Raw genomic sequence first — 14,425 nt, forward strand, 5'->3', positions numbered from 1 at the left:
ATCCAACTTCGGATCGATGCCTTAATTTAAACTGGTTGCTTGGCGCCTCAGTTCCGCATCTTGTCATGATCTTAAATTTACATATAATTGTTGGCCGCCGTGGTACCCGCTATTATATTCCTACACGTTATAATCGAGGACCATTCCAGTTGTTTGTCATGACGTAATTTATAGCACTTACGTTTAACGAGCTTTAGTTTCAGTCCTTTTGTTTATTAACATATTTATAATACCTACATAATTAAGTAAAAATATCGCTACAACATTTCACAAGTAATCGTTGTATTTTTGTAGAAAAACTAATTATTGTTGGATGTCATGAATTACATTAAGAATCGACCATTTGAAACTTAATAAAACTTAATAACGCTAGTATAAAACCTGAGTTTTCGGTCTGCTACTGTTTTATTATTCTACGAGCTTTGCAAATTGTCGTAAAAGTACATCAATGGCGTTTAATGTGGCCTAATCGAGACTTAATTGCTTTTACGAACATAAACTCCGACCCGGGTTGTTATTTTAGACCTGCGGGGTAATAGATTAGTTGTCTGAGTCTAGTGAGATTTATCGCCATTAGAAATAGTTCATTTAGAGAAAGTAAGTATTGAAAGCGAATTTTCTTCAATATTTACAGTGACATGCTCATCATCATTGCAAACATCGCTAGTGTCGTTGTTAGTAAATTGCCGCATGAAATCTGTTACTTCACTAAATAGTGCGACGTAACGAAGTTTAATTTGAACTTACATATTGTTGCTTAATACTTTCTCATAAACTTTCTATTTTATTTCGGTCGCTTTGTTTAATTTGTTATTTAAATAAATAAATCATTCTATATTTTAAACGCCGATCGTGGCCTTTAGTCTTTTCGATTTGCCCTTGTCTACTCCTCAAGAGATATAGACGTGATTAGTATATTTTTACCTAACAAGAATTTTCACCACATTTTATCTTTATCAAGTCTTAAAGTTAACTATTTCTACGACCTTACTATTGTACCAATGTCAAGTGGAATTTGAATCCGTTGACAGGGGTATGATCTCCAGATAATACGCTACAATTAATTCAAAGCTGCTTAATTACGTATTGAAATATTCATGACATTTCTATTTCAAAGTGAATGCTTAATTATATTGTTATATTGCTAATATAAATATATTATTGTATGGAAAGTCCTTCGCTAGTTATACGAAGCTTTCTTTATGACAATAAAGTTATTTACCGTCTTTTTTTAGATACTAAAATCGATGGACGCCAAAACGAACTATTTGAAATCTATTTGATCCTTGGTTTCAAAAGTATTGTTGCATGTCCTATAAAATATATTTTCGGTTAAATTTTATTTTCATTTTTCGTTTGATTTTATTCTACTTTTAGTACAAATTTGGCTTTTCATTGCCGTGACTGCTCAGTTAGCGTAAAGTGCTGTCTAGACTAGTCCTAGATTTATGATAGCTGCATCGCGTAGGAGCTGTTAGCCTTGTATTAAAACATATCCCCCTAGGACTAAACGTCGTGCAGAGTAGTAGGAATATGCAATGTGGTGTGTCGTTTTCAATGTAATATTCAATAAAGGACGTAGGTTTAAGTATAAAGGTAGTGGAAGCCACGTCTTAGTTTGATTTGTAAGGTTGTATTTTTACGATAAAATTTCAATTGTTTGTCAGATCAGACCTGATGTTCGCCACGACGTTCAAAGAATCATAAACATATTGTTTAATATTGTCAAACAGTGTATACATTATACATCATATTTTGTTTTCGATTTTATCATCACTTTTAGTTTTGCAGACATTATTTCTGATTTAAAATTCGAATTTCTATTTAAATAGATTATTGCGTCGGATATGATATTAACAAGAACGCTATGTATAATTATTTTGCAACAAAATGTCTTTGTTATTGTTAATAACAGAATGATTGATCTTTGGTTTCAATCATGATTATTTGTGTTACAAAATTATTACTCGAATAAATTGCATGGGAGTTGATTTGTGACAAATTGGGAGAAAATCGTATATTCTGATTTGGATCAAAATTATCAAATTATTAATCTACTAGCTGTGCCTGCGACTTCGTCCGCGTGGAATAGTTATTTTGGGCATTGCGTTAATGGTCTATTCAATACAAAAATAATCTTTCAAATCGAACCAGCTGTAGTTCTTGAGATTAGCACATTCAAAAAAACAAACAAACTCTTCAGTTTTATAATATTAGTATAGATAAATCTAAGAGCCTATTTAAACTAAAAAAAAATATTCTAATAGAATTATAACCAGAAATATGTACCTACAACTACAAAAGAAAAAGAAATTAAAATTAAGTTGAAACGCCTGTGCAATACTGTCTTGCCGTCGTCGGGTCTTCCCATACTCCCTTAGTGGAGTCGGAGTAGATTGGTCAGGGCCTTTGGCCCTCTTCAATGGCATCATCGCTGCCTACGACTGTAGGCAGGTCGATGGGGCGGCCGTGACGGCCTGGGTCTTCACGTCGTCATACACTGGGAGTTCCCATCAGCGGCGGCGTCGTCACTGGTTGACGACGTCAGCCGCAAGGCAGCGAGGGGAGGGGAAAGGACCCGACGGCCCGGAGGGAGCGGAGTGGAGCGGCGCGATGCCGCGCAGGTGGCTGTGTGAAGACGCGTCCGCCCTCTCGAATATCTAGGTTCTCCCACTTCAAGTCCCTGAGCATCGTCGAGTTCCTCACGTAGCGCGGGGCTCCGATGACTGCTCTGAGACTTTGGTTCTCTTGGGCTCTGAGTCTTCTCCTGTTGGTCTCAGAGCAGAATGCGTACCACGCCGGGGCCGCGTACGTGAGGCGGGATCTGACGTACGTTTGGTAGATCCCGAGCTTTGTCCTCAGGGGGAGGCTGGAAGAGAGAACTGCGTGAAGTCTCCCACTGGCTGCCTTGGTCATGAAGCTTGCGCTCGCCTCCTGCCCCTTTTATACCCTGCCTCCGCTAGCCGCGTCGAGCGCGGCAACTGTTACGCAAAAATAATCCTTATAGCATGATTCAGTATTTACGCACGATGGCTTGTTAGGGTATTTTATTTCATGTATAAGTTTGGTGTTCCTATACCGATTTCGATGATTCTTTTTTTATTGAATAGGTACTTACATTAATTTTTAAGAATTATGAATGAGTGTGAGTGTTATTGGTATTATAAACATCAGAGTAAAGAAATATAATCAGAAATCTCCGAACTGCTAAGCTATTAGGAATTACACGTGTTATTGTGAGTCAACCATAAAATATAGACTTATGCTGTCTTGGGATATTTTTTTAATAATTTTATGAAGTATATTTCCGTTATACATGGTTTTGCTGTATCTTTAACCATTAAGGCTGCACACGCGACGGAAGCATAAAAAATCAAGTAACTTCTCCCGTTTTCCCAACATTTCCTTTCACTGCTCTTCTCCTAGTGATTGTAGCGTAATAAAAAGTATACTATAACCTGCTCAGGAGTATGAAGAATAACTGTACCACGTTTCGTTAAAATCCGTCAAGTAGTTTTTGTTTCTATAAAGAACATACAGACAGACAGACAGACAGACAGACAGACAGACAGACAGACAAAAATTTTACTGATTGCATTTTTGGCATCAGTATCGATCACTAATCACCCCCTGATAGTTATTTTGAAAATATATTCCATGTACAGAATTGACCTCTATACAGATTTATTATAAGTATAGATAGGTTTGGACTCAAACTCTGTTAGGAATTCGTCTTGAAAAGACTGACAGGCCACGTTCAGCTATTTGGCTTTAAGATAGAATTGAGATTCAAATAGTGACAGATTGCTAGCCCATCGCCTAAAAGAAGAATCCCAAGTTTATAAGCCTACTCCTTAGTCGCCTTTTACGACATCCATGGGAGAGAGATGGAGCGGTCCTATTCTTTTTTATATTGGTGCCGGGAACCACACGGCGCCAAAGCAAAACCCGAAACAAAAATTAGATTCTTGCCTTGTTCTACTCACAAATTTATGACAAATAGTCGCATTAATTTTTGCAACTTGTGAATAACTAGTAGATAAATATTTTTCACAGTAACAAAGTGAAAGTCCGACAGTTTGCGTGCATCAACTTGGTGCACTGATTCATCAAGTACTTACCTATAGCTAACATTTATCTACAAACCAGATCTATAATATAGATCACTACGGTATTCTCTTGATTACATTCCATTGATTGAAACTACTAATCATCTACCTCAATGATCTGACTGTTGTGACTGATGGTTATCAACCAATGCACAGTGACAACCTTTTGTCATAAAAAGCAGAATTTACCAATTTGTAAGTTTATTGTTTTCATACTTAAGGTGCGAATTTAGGTAACTGAATCTAGCAAGATAAATAAATAATAAACAATACGGGACCTTGCTGTATTTTAGTTAATAATAATTTAGAAATCATACACTTCAGTCACTCTATTACTAGCGAAGATCTTCAAGGAATTGATCTTCACTAATATAAATATGAGTGATCCATTTTCAATTTCATAAGAAATTATCAATTGCAAAGCGTTTTGGCAAACCATTTTAGAGCAGCGTGGGCTTTCTAAATGACCTCATACCGGGGGCGGCAAATGCGCCTGTACTTACAGAACTAGTTGAATTATTATAAGTGTCGATTATTATTACGGCGCGGGCGTCAAAAATGAATAATTGTAAGGAAAGACAATAATTTTAGAATTTGTCGAACTGATACGAAGCGGCGATATTGTATGTAAATTCAAACCTTTTCTTATCACAGTTGGTAATAATTGTGGAATTTTTGATTGAACTGTTCTTTGTGGAATAAGTCAATAAGAATAAGAATAATGTCAAGACAAGATAAATGATCATTATTATCTTAAACTGAACGCAGATGTTTGAAATAAAGATAACCGATCCATACTAAATTATGCAATGGCTTTAATAAAAGAAAGTAGAAAAAGATGAGATTAGTCTTGAACACCTATTAATACCTTATATATATTGAGGGAAAATTTGTAAACTACCCCAGGCCCTGAAGCTTAATGTCAGAGGGTAAGACACAGGAACACGCCAAGATGAGAGAGATTGAAAAAAAGATGGTATTCATCTTTAGTAAATATAAAAAAAATAATACACTGTCGAAAGACTCGTAACAGCACCTATAGCACAGTCTTCTAGTGAAGTCGTAGAACCTGGCTAATTGCAGTTGAAACACAGTTTTCATGAGTCGTAAACGTAACATTGTACTGTTTGTATTTACATAAATCCATACAAACAACCTGATTTTATCGACAGGTTATTAACATTTCTTGCTTTCTTTCATCGACCGAAGTTCGGTTTCGGAAGTGACATGATATTTCCTTTTAATAAATGAATCATTAACGGTATTCTAAGAAACAGAAAAGGCATGCATTTGTAAATACTACCGTATTTCTTATTTAACTTTGGCTTGATATGACTTCGATGGTTTCTTTGGGAGGATTTAGTTGATAAGTACTCAAATTTCAAGGGTAAGGTAGATACACAATTTATTATATTTTTTTATTTATACTATGTATTTATAAATAATACAGGTATAAACGCGCTCGTAACGTCTTTTATCTCGGATCTCGGACCTTTATTTTATCTCGGACGTTTCGAATCAAAATAAATAAAAAAGATAATTTTTCAAAGATGAACGAAATATGTGGTATAAATTTTATTTAAATACCACATATTTCGTTCATCTATATTGTTTGTAGCCTTCAAATCAACGTACGAAAGGGAAGAAATTAAAGTTTGATAATATCTATATAGATCGAAGTCTATACTTGTAAATCTGTATGACAAATAAACTAGATTATTGTGTGTTTGAATCAGAATAACACATGTGTACCTTGTGTAATTTTAACTGTAAAACCAGAGCAAAGTGCTAAATAATAGAGTTAGTTACCGAACTAACATTATGGAACAAATTGCTATGTTCAACTCACCGTTTACGCTAAACGCAAAATCTCTTATGAAATATTCAACGTATTTCCAACTAACAATGTTTGGTTATTCGCAAAATTATACGAAAGATTCTAACTTAAAACTGGTTAAAATTATAATAAAAGTGAAATAATGTCCTTTGTTGTTCAGTTTTATTTTAGGTGTATGATGATTTTGGGCAAAGACTAAAAACTAGATAAACTTGATAGCTTGAATTTCCCTTTGTGTTTAATTGTTTTCTGCCTGTAGAGACTTTAAATTGGCTTTCTGTTCAATAAATAAACTGTTGGTTATTATATTGTACACATAATATTCAAAACAAAATGAAGATAAATAGTTGTTCCTTATTAATTAATGAAATTTAAATCATCACTTAGCCAGGATATACTTATTGTGTGTTCTTCTTATTTAAAGGAAATTCTGTAACAGATAATAATACCATAAATTATATAACAATAAAATAAAGAACATTGAACCATCTTAGAGACAATTTCTTTGAATAAGTTGTTATCGTGATATAATAAAAGGATGGCTTTTGACCCTAAAGATATAGGGTTGCCGCCTTGTTCTTCAAAGAATAACAATAGTTGTAAACTATCAATTTCATTCAGAATAATAGTCACGACTAAGTCTGAATCCGCATCTAAATCATTCTCTGTGCATGACCAAGGGCATTTGGCATACAACTGTAAGCGATCCATCGTCTGCGTGCTACCACAGACATAGGAATCTAAAGTCAATATCACCGTGACTAGATCTCGAACAATGGTGCTGTCTAGAGAAAAACCATGTCCCACTGTCAGTTTCTTACCTTGGTCAATCACTTTGTTGGTAAGGGCAGGGTTAACATAATGGAGAAGTATCATGAGGCGAACGAAAATAAATAAATATTTCGGATCATTATTTTCAATGCACAAGAAAAATTTCTTTGGTAAATTAGTCTTTTAATAAAATTTCAAAATTTGTGGCATTACTGAACTATCAAAAACTGTCATATACTACACTATCATAATGTTATTCTTAGTGGTGGTCTTATAACCTATACAGCTATAGCTATGGTAGATAAATTTGTTATTTTCATTGTTTTTTTTATTCATTGGTATTTTTGATATGGCAACCCTAGCATCACAATAATGGTTGACGTTACACAATCGTAATCAGAATCTTTGTGCCGATTGTTCGCATCGATTTATTCTGCCATTGCTCCACTGGTTTTATTATAGTTTATATGATCGATAATGCAATGATAGGAGTAATAACTGGGTTGTAAGAATACGCTGTTTATAGTCACCGTCTTCGCATAACTTTCAGCTGTGTGCATGGTACCGAGTACTACTCGTATAAATACTCTTATTCTTAGAAAAATTAATTGTTTGCTTGTTTGTAATATCTTTATTGCACAAAATTACACAGTAACAAGAAATAGTACTTACATAGTGATAATAGAAATTAATCACTTGCAATGGCGGACTTATTCCATGAAGGAATCTCTTCCAGTCAACCAATAAAGGAACTATTGAATATTGAGTGTGACACACTGTGCTTCTGAAAAGGATAAAATAAGTACTTTTAACTTAAAAAATAATATTATATTCGGTTTTTTCTATTGTATCTGATAAATTAACTGGTGTTGGGATAGTTATCATAAAAAACAACGCGAAACTTTAAACTTATTTTCCACTAGCTGTGCCTGCGACTTCGTCCGCGTGGAATAGTTATTTTGGGCATTGCGTTAATGGTCTATTCAATACAAAAATAATCTTTCAAATCGAACCAGCTGTAGTTCTTGAGATTAGCACATTCAAAAAAACAAACAAACTCTTCAGTTTTATAATATTAGTATAGATAAATCTAAGAGCCTATTTAAACTAAAAAAAAATATTCTAATAGAATTATAACCAGAAATATGTACCTACAACTACAAAAGAAAAAGAAATTAAAATTAAGTTGAAACGCCTGTGCAATACTGTCTTGCCGTCGTCGGGTCTTCCCATACTCCCTTAGTGGAGTCGGAGTAGATTGGTCAGGGCCTTTGGCCCTCTTCAATGGCATCATCGCTGCCTACGACTGTAGGCAGGTCGATGGGGCGGCCGTGACGGCCTGGGTCTTCACGTCGTCATACACTGGGAGTTCCCATCAGCGGCGGCGTCGTCACTGGTTGACGACGTCAGCCGCAAGGCAGCGAGGGGAGGGGAAAGGACCCGACGGCCCGGAGGGAGCGGAGGGGAGCGGCGCGATGCCGCGCAGGTGGCTGTGTGAAGACGCGTCCGCCCTCTCGAATATCTAGGTTCTCCCACTTCAAGTCCCTGAGCATCGTCGAGTTCCTCACGTAGCGCGGGGCTCCGATGACTGCTCTGAGACTTTGGTTCTCTTGGGCTCTGAGTCTTCTCCTGTTGGTCTCAGAGCAGAATGCGTACCACGCCGGGGCCGCGTACGTGAGGCGGGATCTGACGTACGTTTGGTAGATCCCGAGCTTTGTCCTCAGGGGGAGGCTGGAAGAGAGAACTGCGTGAAGTCTCCCACTGGCTGCCTTGGTCATGAAGCTTGCGCTCGCCTCCTGCCCCTTTTATACCCTGCCTCCGCTAGCCGCGTCGAGCGCGGCAACCGTTACGCAAAAATAATCCTTATAGCATGATTCAGTATTTACGCACGATGGCTTGTTAGGGTATTTTATTTCATGTATAAGTTTGGTGTTCCTATACCGATTTCGATGATTCTTTTTTTATTGAATAGGTACTTACATTAATTTTTAAGAATTATGAATGAGTGTGAGTGTTATTGGTATTATAAACATCAGAGTAAAGAAATATAATCAGAAATCTCCGAACTGCTAAGCTATTAGGAATTACACGTGTTATTGTGAGTCAACCATAAAATATAGACTTATGCTGTCTTGGGATATTTTTTTAATAATTTTATGAAGTATATTTCCGTTATACATGGTTTTGCTGTATCTTTAACCATTAAGGCTGCACACGCGACGGAAGCATAAAAAATCAAGTAACTTCTCCCGTTTTCCCAACATTTCCTTTCACTGCTCTTCTCCTAGTGATTGTAGCGTAATAAAAAGTATACTATAACCTGCTCAGGAGTATGAAGAATAACTGTACCACGTTTCGTTAAAATCCGTCAAGTAGTTTTTGTTTCTATAAAGAACATACAGACAGACAGACAGACAGACAGACAGACAGACAGACAGACAAAAATTTTACTGATTGCATTTTTGGCATCAGTATCGATCACTAATCACCCCCTGATAGTTATTTTGAAAATATATTCCATGTACAGAATTGACCTCTATACAGATTTATTATAAGTATAGATAAGTAAAATATTTGAACTTAAAAAATATATCTAGATAAGAATTACATATTGATTTTTGTTATATGCAGTTTAAATTGATATGTCATTCATTGCGTGTATATCTACATAAGAATTACGCCTACACTGGCATTGTTGGTTGTTTTGTTTTGAACCACAAGGCTTTAAATATTTCTTATGTTTGTATTACATTAGTAGTATGGTGAAGATGGAGTTTCATAAAATATTCCTGTTCTTAAAAATACAGATAAATTTTAAAAAGCACACATTTAAATGTGTTTGTCGTTATGTGAAGCTATGTTTTTCAGATTTTAGTTTTAACCATAATTGACTTACTTGACTTAAGGTCCTATGTCCCGTAGCTGGGGCAGAGGGCATCCACAGTGCGTCGCCATCCCGCTCGGTCTTCCTCCCTTCAATTTAGCTAAAGCGGTTATGGTCTTATTTTTACCAAACATTTTAAATAGAAACTAGGCTCTCAAAAAAAAACCCATCAAATATAGCCAAACCTTCCACCGTATTTTTCGATCGGACTTAAAATGCGTGAGCACATATCATTTATTGATATATTGAAATATCCGTCAGAATAGAAAGCAAACTTAGGTATAAACGTTTACTTATTTGACTTTATAAACCGAACTGAATAAATCAGTTCCATTATGTTTTTTTTTAAGTTTGTACGTGTTTACAGGTCTAGTCATTATTCGACATGTGAACATTTTGAACATGGGCCATATTATCTTACTGTAGATGAAAGTTTTATTATGACCATTAATAGATATCGATTGAATATTAACAAACTAAATGTACATTTAGTGCTTGTTCTTCTGTTGAATTAAATGCCTATTAAAATAGCTTATTTGCGAGTATCATACAGTTAGCGATTATTATAATAAAGCGCTGGGGCCTACGAGTATAGGTGCCTCAGAAAAAGAGTTATTATATTGGTGTTATTGATCGATGCTTCAAAAATCAGTTGAGCTTATTAAAGATCATAAACATCATATCAGCCGTAGGACGTCGGCTGCTGAAAATAGAACATATAAAGGATAGTAAAGATTTATCAACTTGTTTGTAAATATAAAATAACGATATGTTCAATGAAGATCTCAAAGATTATAACTTATGTGAGACTGGCTTGGAAATGTGTTCTTTAAAGTGCGGCAAGAGTAACGCTTTGCTTACTCAATTGCATTTTACAAAAACTCTTGTTCTTTCAAGTAAATTTGTACAAAATGTATCACAATCAAATCCACGTTTAACAATCACTATACAAACATAAATGTATTTATTATTTTCGCTCGCCTCGCTTTGCTACGCTCGTACAGTCACAATATGCAGTTACCCTACATGGAACTCTATTGATGAATTTGCAGTCAATTTGGGAAGGTGAATGTGCCACTGACTGTACAGTCAATATTGTACGTTAAAGACATAGTATAAAAGTCATACTATATTACCACGTGTGCATTATCTGTGCAATGTTCTCTGTATAGTGACCTCAATTTTAGCTCGCATTATAATATAATCAGAAATGTCTATTTAAATTTTATAGACAGACAAATTTGATACATGTCATTAATCATAGCGTTTTATTGATCTATATACGTGGGTTTCTTTTTGTTTTTTATGTTGAGAACTTAAGATAAATCAGCCGATAGCCTTATTGTATAATTAAGCATTTAGTGGTTGCAACATATCGATCATAAAGTCGCCCGCGGTTTTAACGTTATGTAAATGTAATTCTAGTCATTAACCTATTTGAAAATTATTTTACAAAAATTTTGAGGTGGAAATGGGAGGATTAAGGTGTTAAACCGGATGACAGTTTTAAGTTAACATTTTATTATAATTATATAGTTAGTAACACAAATATAAAAAAAAGGAAATCCTTTATCATCTGGACAAAAGAAAAAAGTTTTTTTTTTTATAACCATAATGGAACTACGAGGTATTTACAATCAAAATATAATTTCATTTCGCTCAAAAAGCAATTTCAGAGAAATAAAACTTGCTAGTAATTTGTGAGTGTAATGAGTTTTGTATCTGTTCACATAAAATTTGTGAATGATGCCATAATACAATAGAACTACTTACCAGAATTTTATGGCGGCATCATTTGCATCGACATAAAATATTTTCGGGAACGCATTGAGGTCAATTACTTGGTTAACTAGAATATCCCACGGTTCCAATTAACTTTTGTTAACGATAACGGTCTACTCAATCTACCCGCATTACATCTTCATACTCTTTGTTTTAGAAGTATATCACTAGGGAGACTTTACACGATAACGAAAACTGGCCCACTATCATACTAACATACATAGTTATAATCATGTCTCCATCGCTTATGAGGAAGACAGAGCTAACAGTCTTTTTAAGACTGCAAAGTCAACTGCATGACAACGGAATTGATATTTTAATTGTGTCGGTTTGCTAGGCCATCGTCTAGATGAAGAAACTTATTCGCCTTTGCATTATAATACTTCCACTGAAGTTAAAAGGCAAATCATGTTATATAGCTAACTAAACTACCTTAGAAAAAAAATAAACAGTTCCATAAGTATTTTCAATTTCGGCTGATATAAGACTCTTATTGAAATCGTCTGTCACTTCTGTTTCTAGTTGGGTGCCAATCCAATTCCCTACACTGAAATGTTCCCTGTCTGTATCCAAAGCAAGCTCGTTCGTTCAAAGTGTCTACGGTGTATTAATATATTAGTATATAGTTAAACACATCCTGGAATTGCAAAATTAAAATCCTAAAATAATTACTTACGGAAACAGAGAAAGTACCTAGTTTTCTATATCAAATAGGCACAATTTTCAAATCAGCCGACCACTGATGTGTTGGTGTTAAACCTATTAAAAGCGCATCTACTTAAACGAATTGTTAAAAACTTTAACCTGGCCAGCTGTCTTCACACGATTTTTAAACAATATCTTATTATAAACATCCGTTGTTTGCGATAATCTCTTCACATTATCTCTGCACGTTATATGACTGAATGAAATTTGGAATTACTGTTTAATTTTAACATGAATTTGTTTAAATTATTCAGTAATTTAGTTCAACTGGACAGCCTTATTTGCATGAGGATTATCGTTATGAGAAATGTTTTAGTATGTATTAAATTAAAAGTTATATAAGTGCTGTATTTATACATACCTACTCATCTGGTTAAATTAATTTTGCTAAAATTTTTGTTCTATTATATCGATATGTAATAATAGTTATATATATTTGTGCTTTACTGTATTAATGCATGTTATGTTTAGTTTCCTTGTATGCTATGTTGACTCATAAATATTAATTCTTGTTATTCTTTATCTCCTTTTGTTCAGTTCTACCTTGGCTTTGGTCTATTGCCCTGCTCTCTGTAAAAATAATTCCTGAATCTTCGTTTTGTCTTTAATTTTAGGGTCCGCAGCTGAAGACTGGTATAAGGACGCTTGTAGTTCGCTTGGGATAGTGTTAGTGACGTAGTGTGTCGAATGAAGTCGAAAATAGTGAAGATGAAATATTTGCCCTCGGGCGGGCAAAAAGAGTCATATACGTTGCTGACAGCGCGAAGAAGATATATGAAGAAGTTAATGTATGTACATTTTTTTTCCTTTTGCATGTTTTGGGAAGATGGCAGTTCTATCTTCGTAGGTGTCTTGTAAATAAACTTGGTAAAATTGTTGTAATAGAGAATCATTCTAATTTTGAAAAATACATATTTTATAGTAGTATAGTATCTACACTGACATATTGTCATTTATCAGAACTTTTTAGTGATAGTATTATTTGATCGGGTTACAAGTAAATAAGAACCTTTAGTTCGTTTAGATTTTTTATTATCTGTTGATTTTTAAAGATCCACCGTTATACATTACCAACTATTTTTATTGTAGCATCATTAATATAAAGTTCTGTAATTTGCATGGTTATTAAATACTTGAAGAGAAGATAATAAAATTTGTCACAGCTTAGCAAGTATAAACACATTATGGGTAAATTATGAATAATAAGTTAAAATAATTTATTTAGAATTATACATTAAAACGAAGCAATCTGCACGTCATTATCGTGATAATTTTGTAGTAAAGTCTCGTTCATAATGTTAGTTATCAGTTACAACTAGATTTATTGACAGCTAATAAGGTAAACCTAGGTATGGTAAGCATATTATAATTGTAAAAAGTGTCTTGAAAATAGGTAAATAAAAATAAGTAAAGCAGGAACTGTAAGCCCGTGGGAAGATCTTTATTTCCACGCGGGCAAAATTTTATTAAAAACAGTTTGGTGGTTTATCTGTGAATAGGTAACAAACCTACTTTCGTAATTTAAATAAACGTATAGATACTAAAATGTCTTCCAAATAGAACAAACAGTATATATCTAGATGACCCTCTTATTAAAGCCTATAGAGCAACGAGCTATCCTACTCGAAGGCATTTTGTGATAACATCCAAAGACAAATGCCAGGTTGTTTAACAAGTAGCACCCGATACCAGAAGAGATGGAATCGTGATGGATGAGTACCATGAAGCCTTAAAGCAAACGCATAAGTCACAGCTACGAGTATCTTTTGTTTATCTACGAGTAACACGTAGTTGCAAAAACCCCGTTTGTACATATATATCACGCTAGCTGTTGTCCGCGACTTCGTTCGCCTAAAATTTTAACTTATTTTGTAATTAGAATGTCTACCGTAGAAAGTTTATTAAATAATCTTACAAACTTTCGCATTTATAATATTGGTAGGATTATATTGAGCCCGAATTTGCCAAAAGGAAAATCGCGTTATTTTCAATTAGGTACTGCGGGATTTTTGGAAAATCGTCTCTTAGTAGGTACATACTTAGACCACATACTTAAGGAACCTACAAAACGAATTTCTAATCTCTACCGATTTAGACTGTGTGATGATATGTTAGTAAGTCAATCAGTTAATAAATTTGTCATGGGTAGCCTCACGCGCGGAAATTAGTAAAATATAATGTTGACCCCAAAACAAAAACAAATTCTATTGAACTTATACTAATGAGTACATTCTAAACTCTCATTTACCTCGTATGAGTAACTTAACGAGTGTCACTGAGTCGGTATTTTAATTATCTCAATATTTAAAGCATGTCATAGTTTTAAGCGTCGTGTTG

The 14,425-nt window shown here is 34.5% G+C and overlaps 1 protein-coding gene across 3 annotated transcripts in view; it reads left to right on the plus strand.

Annotated features, from left to right (window-relative positions):
• The window catches only part of LOC106143348 (rap1 GTPase-activating protein 1), a 241,744-nt gene that overhangs the window by 112,443 nt on the left and 114,876 nt on the right, over positions 1-14,425 (plus strand). Inside the window, exon 2 of one of the 3 annotated variants that reach the window (XM_060948789.1) lies at positions 12,703-12,876. The exons of the other annotated variants lie outside the window; for them this stretch is intronic. Within the exon in view, the coding sequence (XP_060804772.1) occupies positions 12,776-12,876 (101 nt within the window). The 5' untranslated portion in view covers positions 12,703-12,775. The remainder of the gene's footprint in view (positions 1-12,702; positions 12,877-14,425) is intronic. 3 annotated transcript variants of the gene reach the window in all.

This window comes from Amyelois transitella, chromosome 17 (genome assembly GCF_032362555.1).
Source record: "Amyelois transitella isolate CPQ chromosome 17, ilAmyTran1.1, whole genome shotgun sequence".
NCBI lineage: Eukaryota > Metazoa > Arthropoda > Insecta > Lepidoptera > Pyralidae > Amyelois > Amyelois transitella.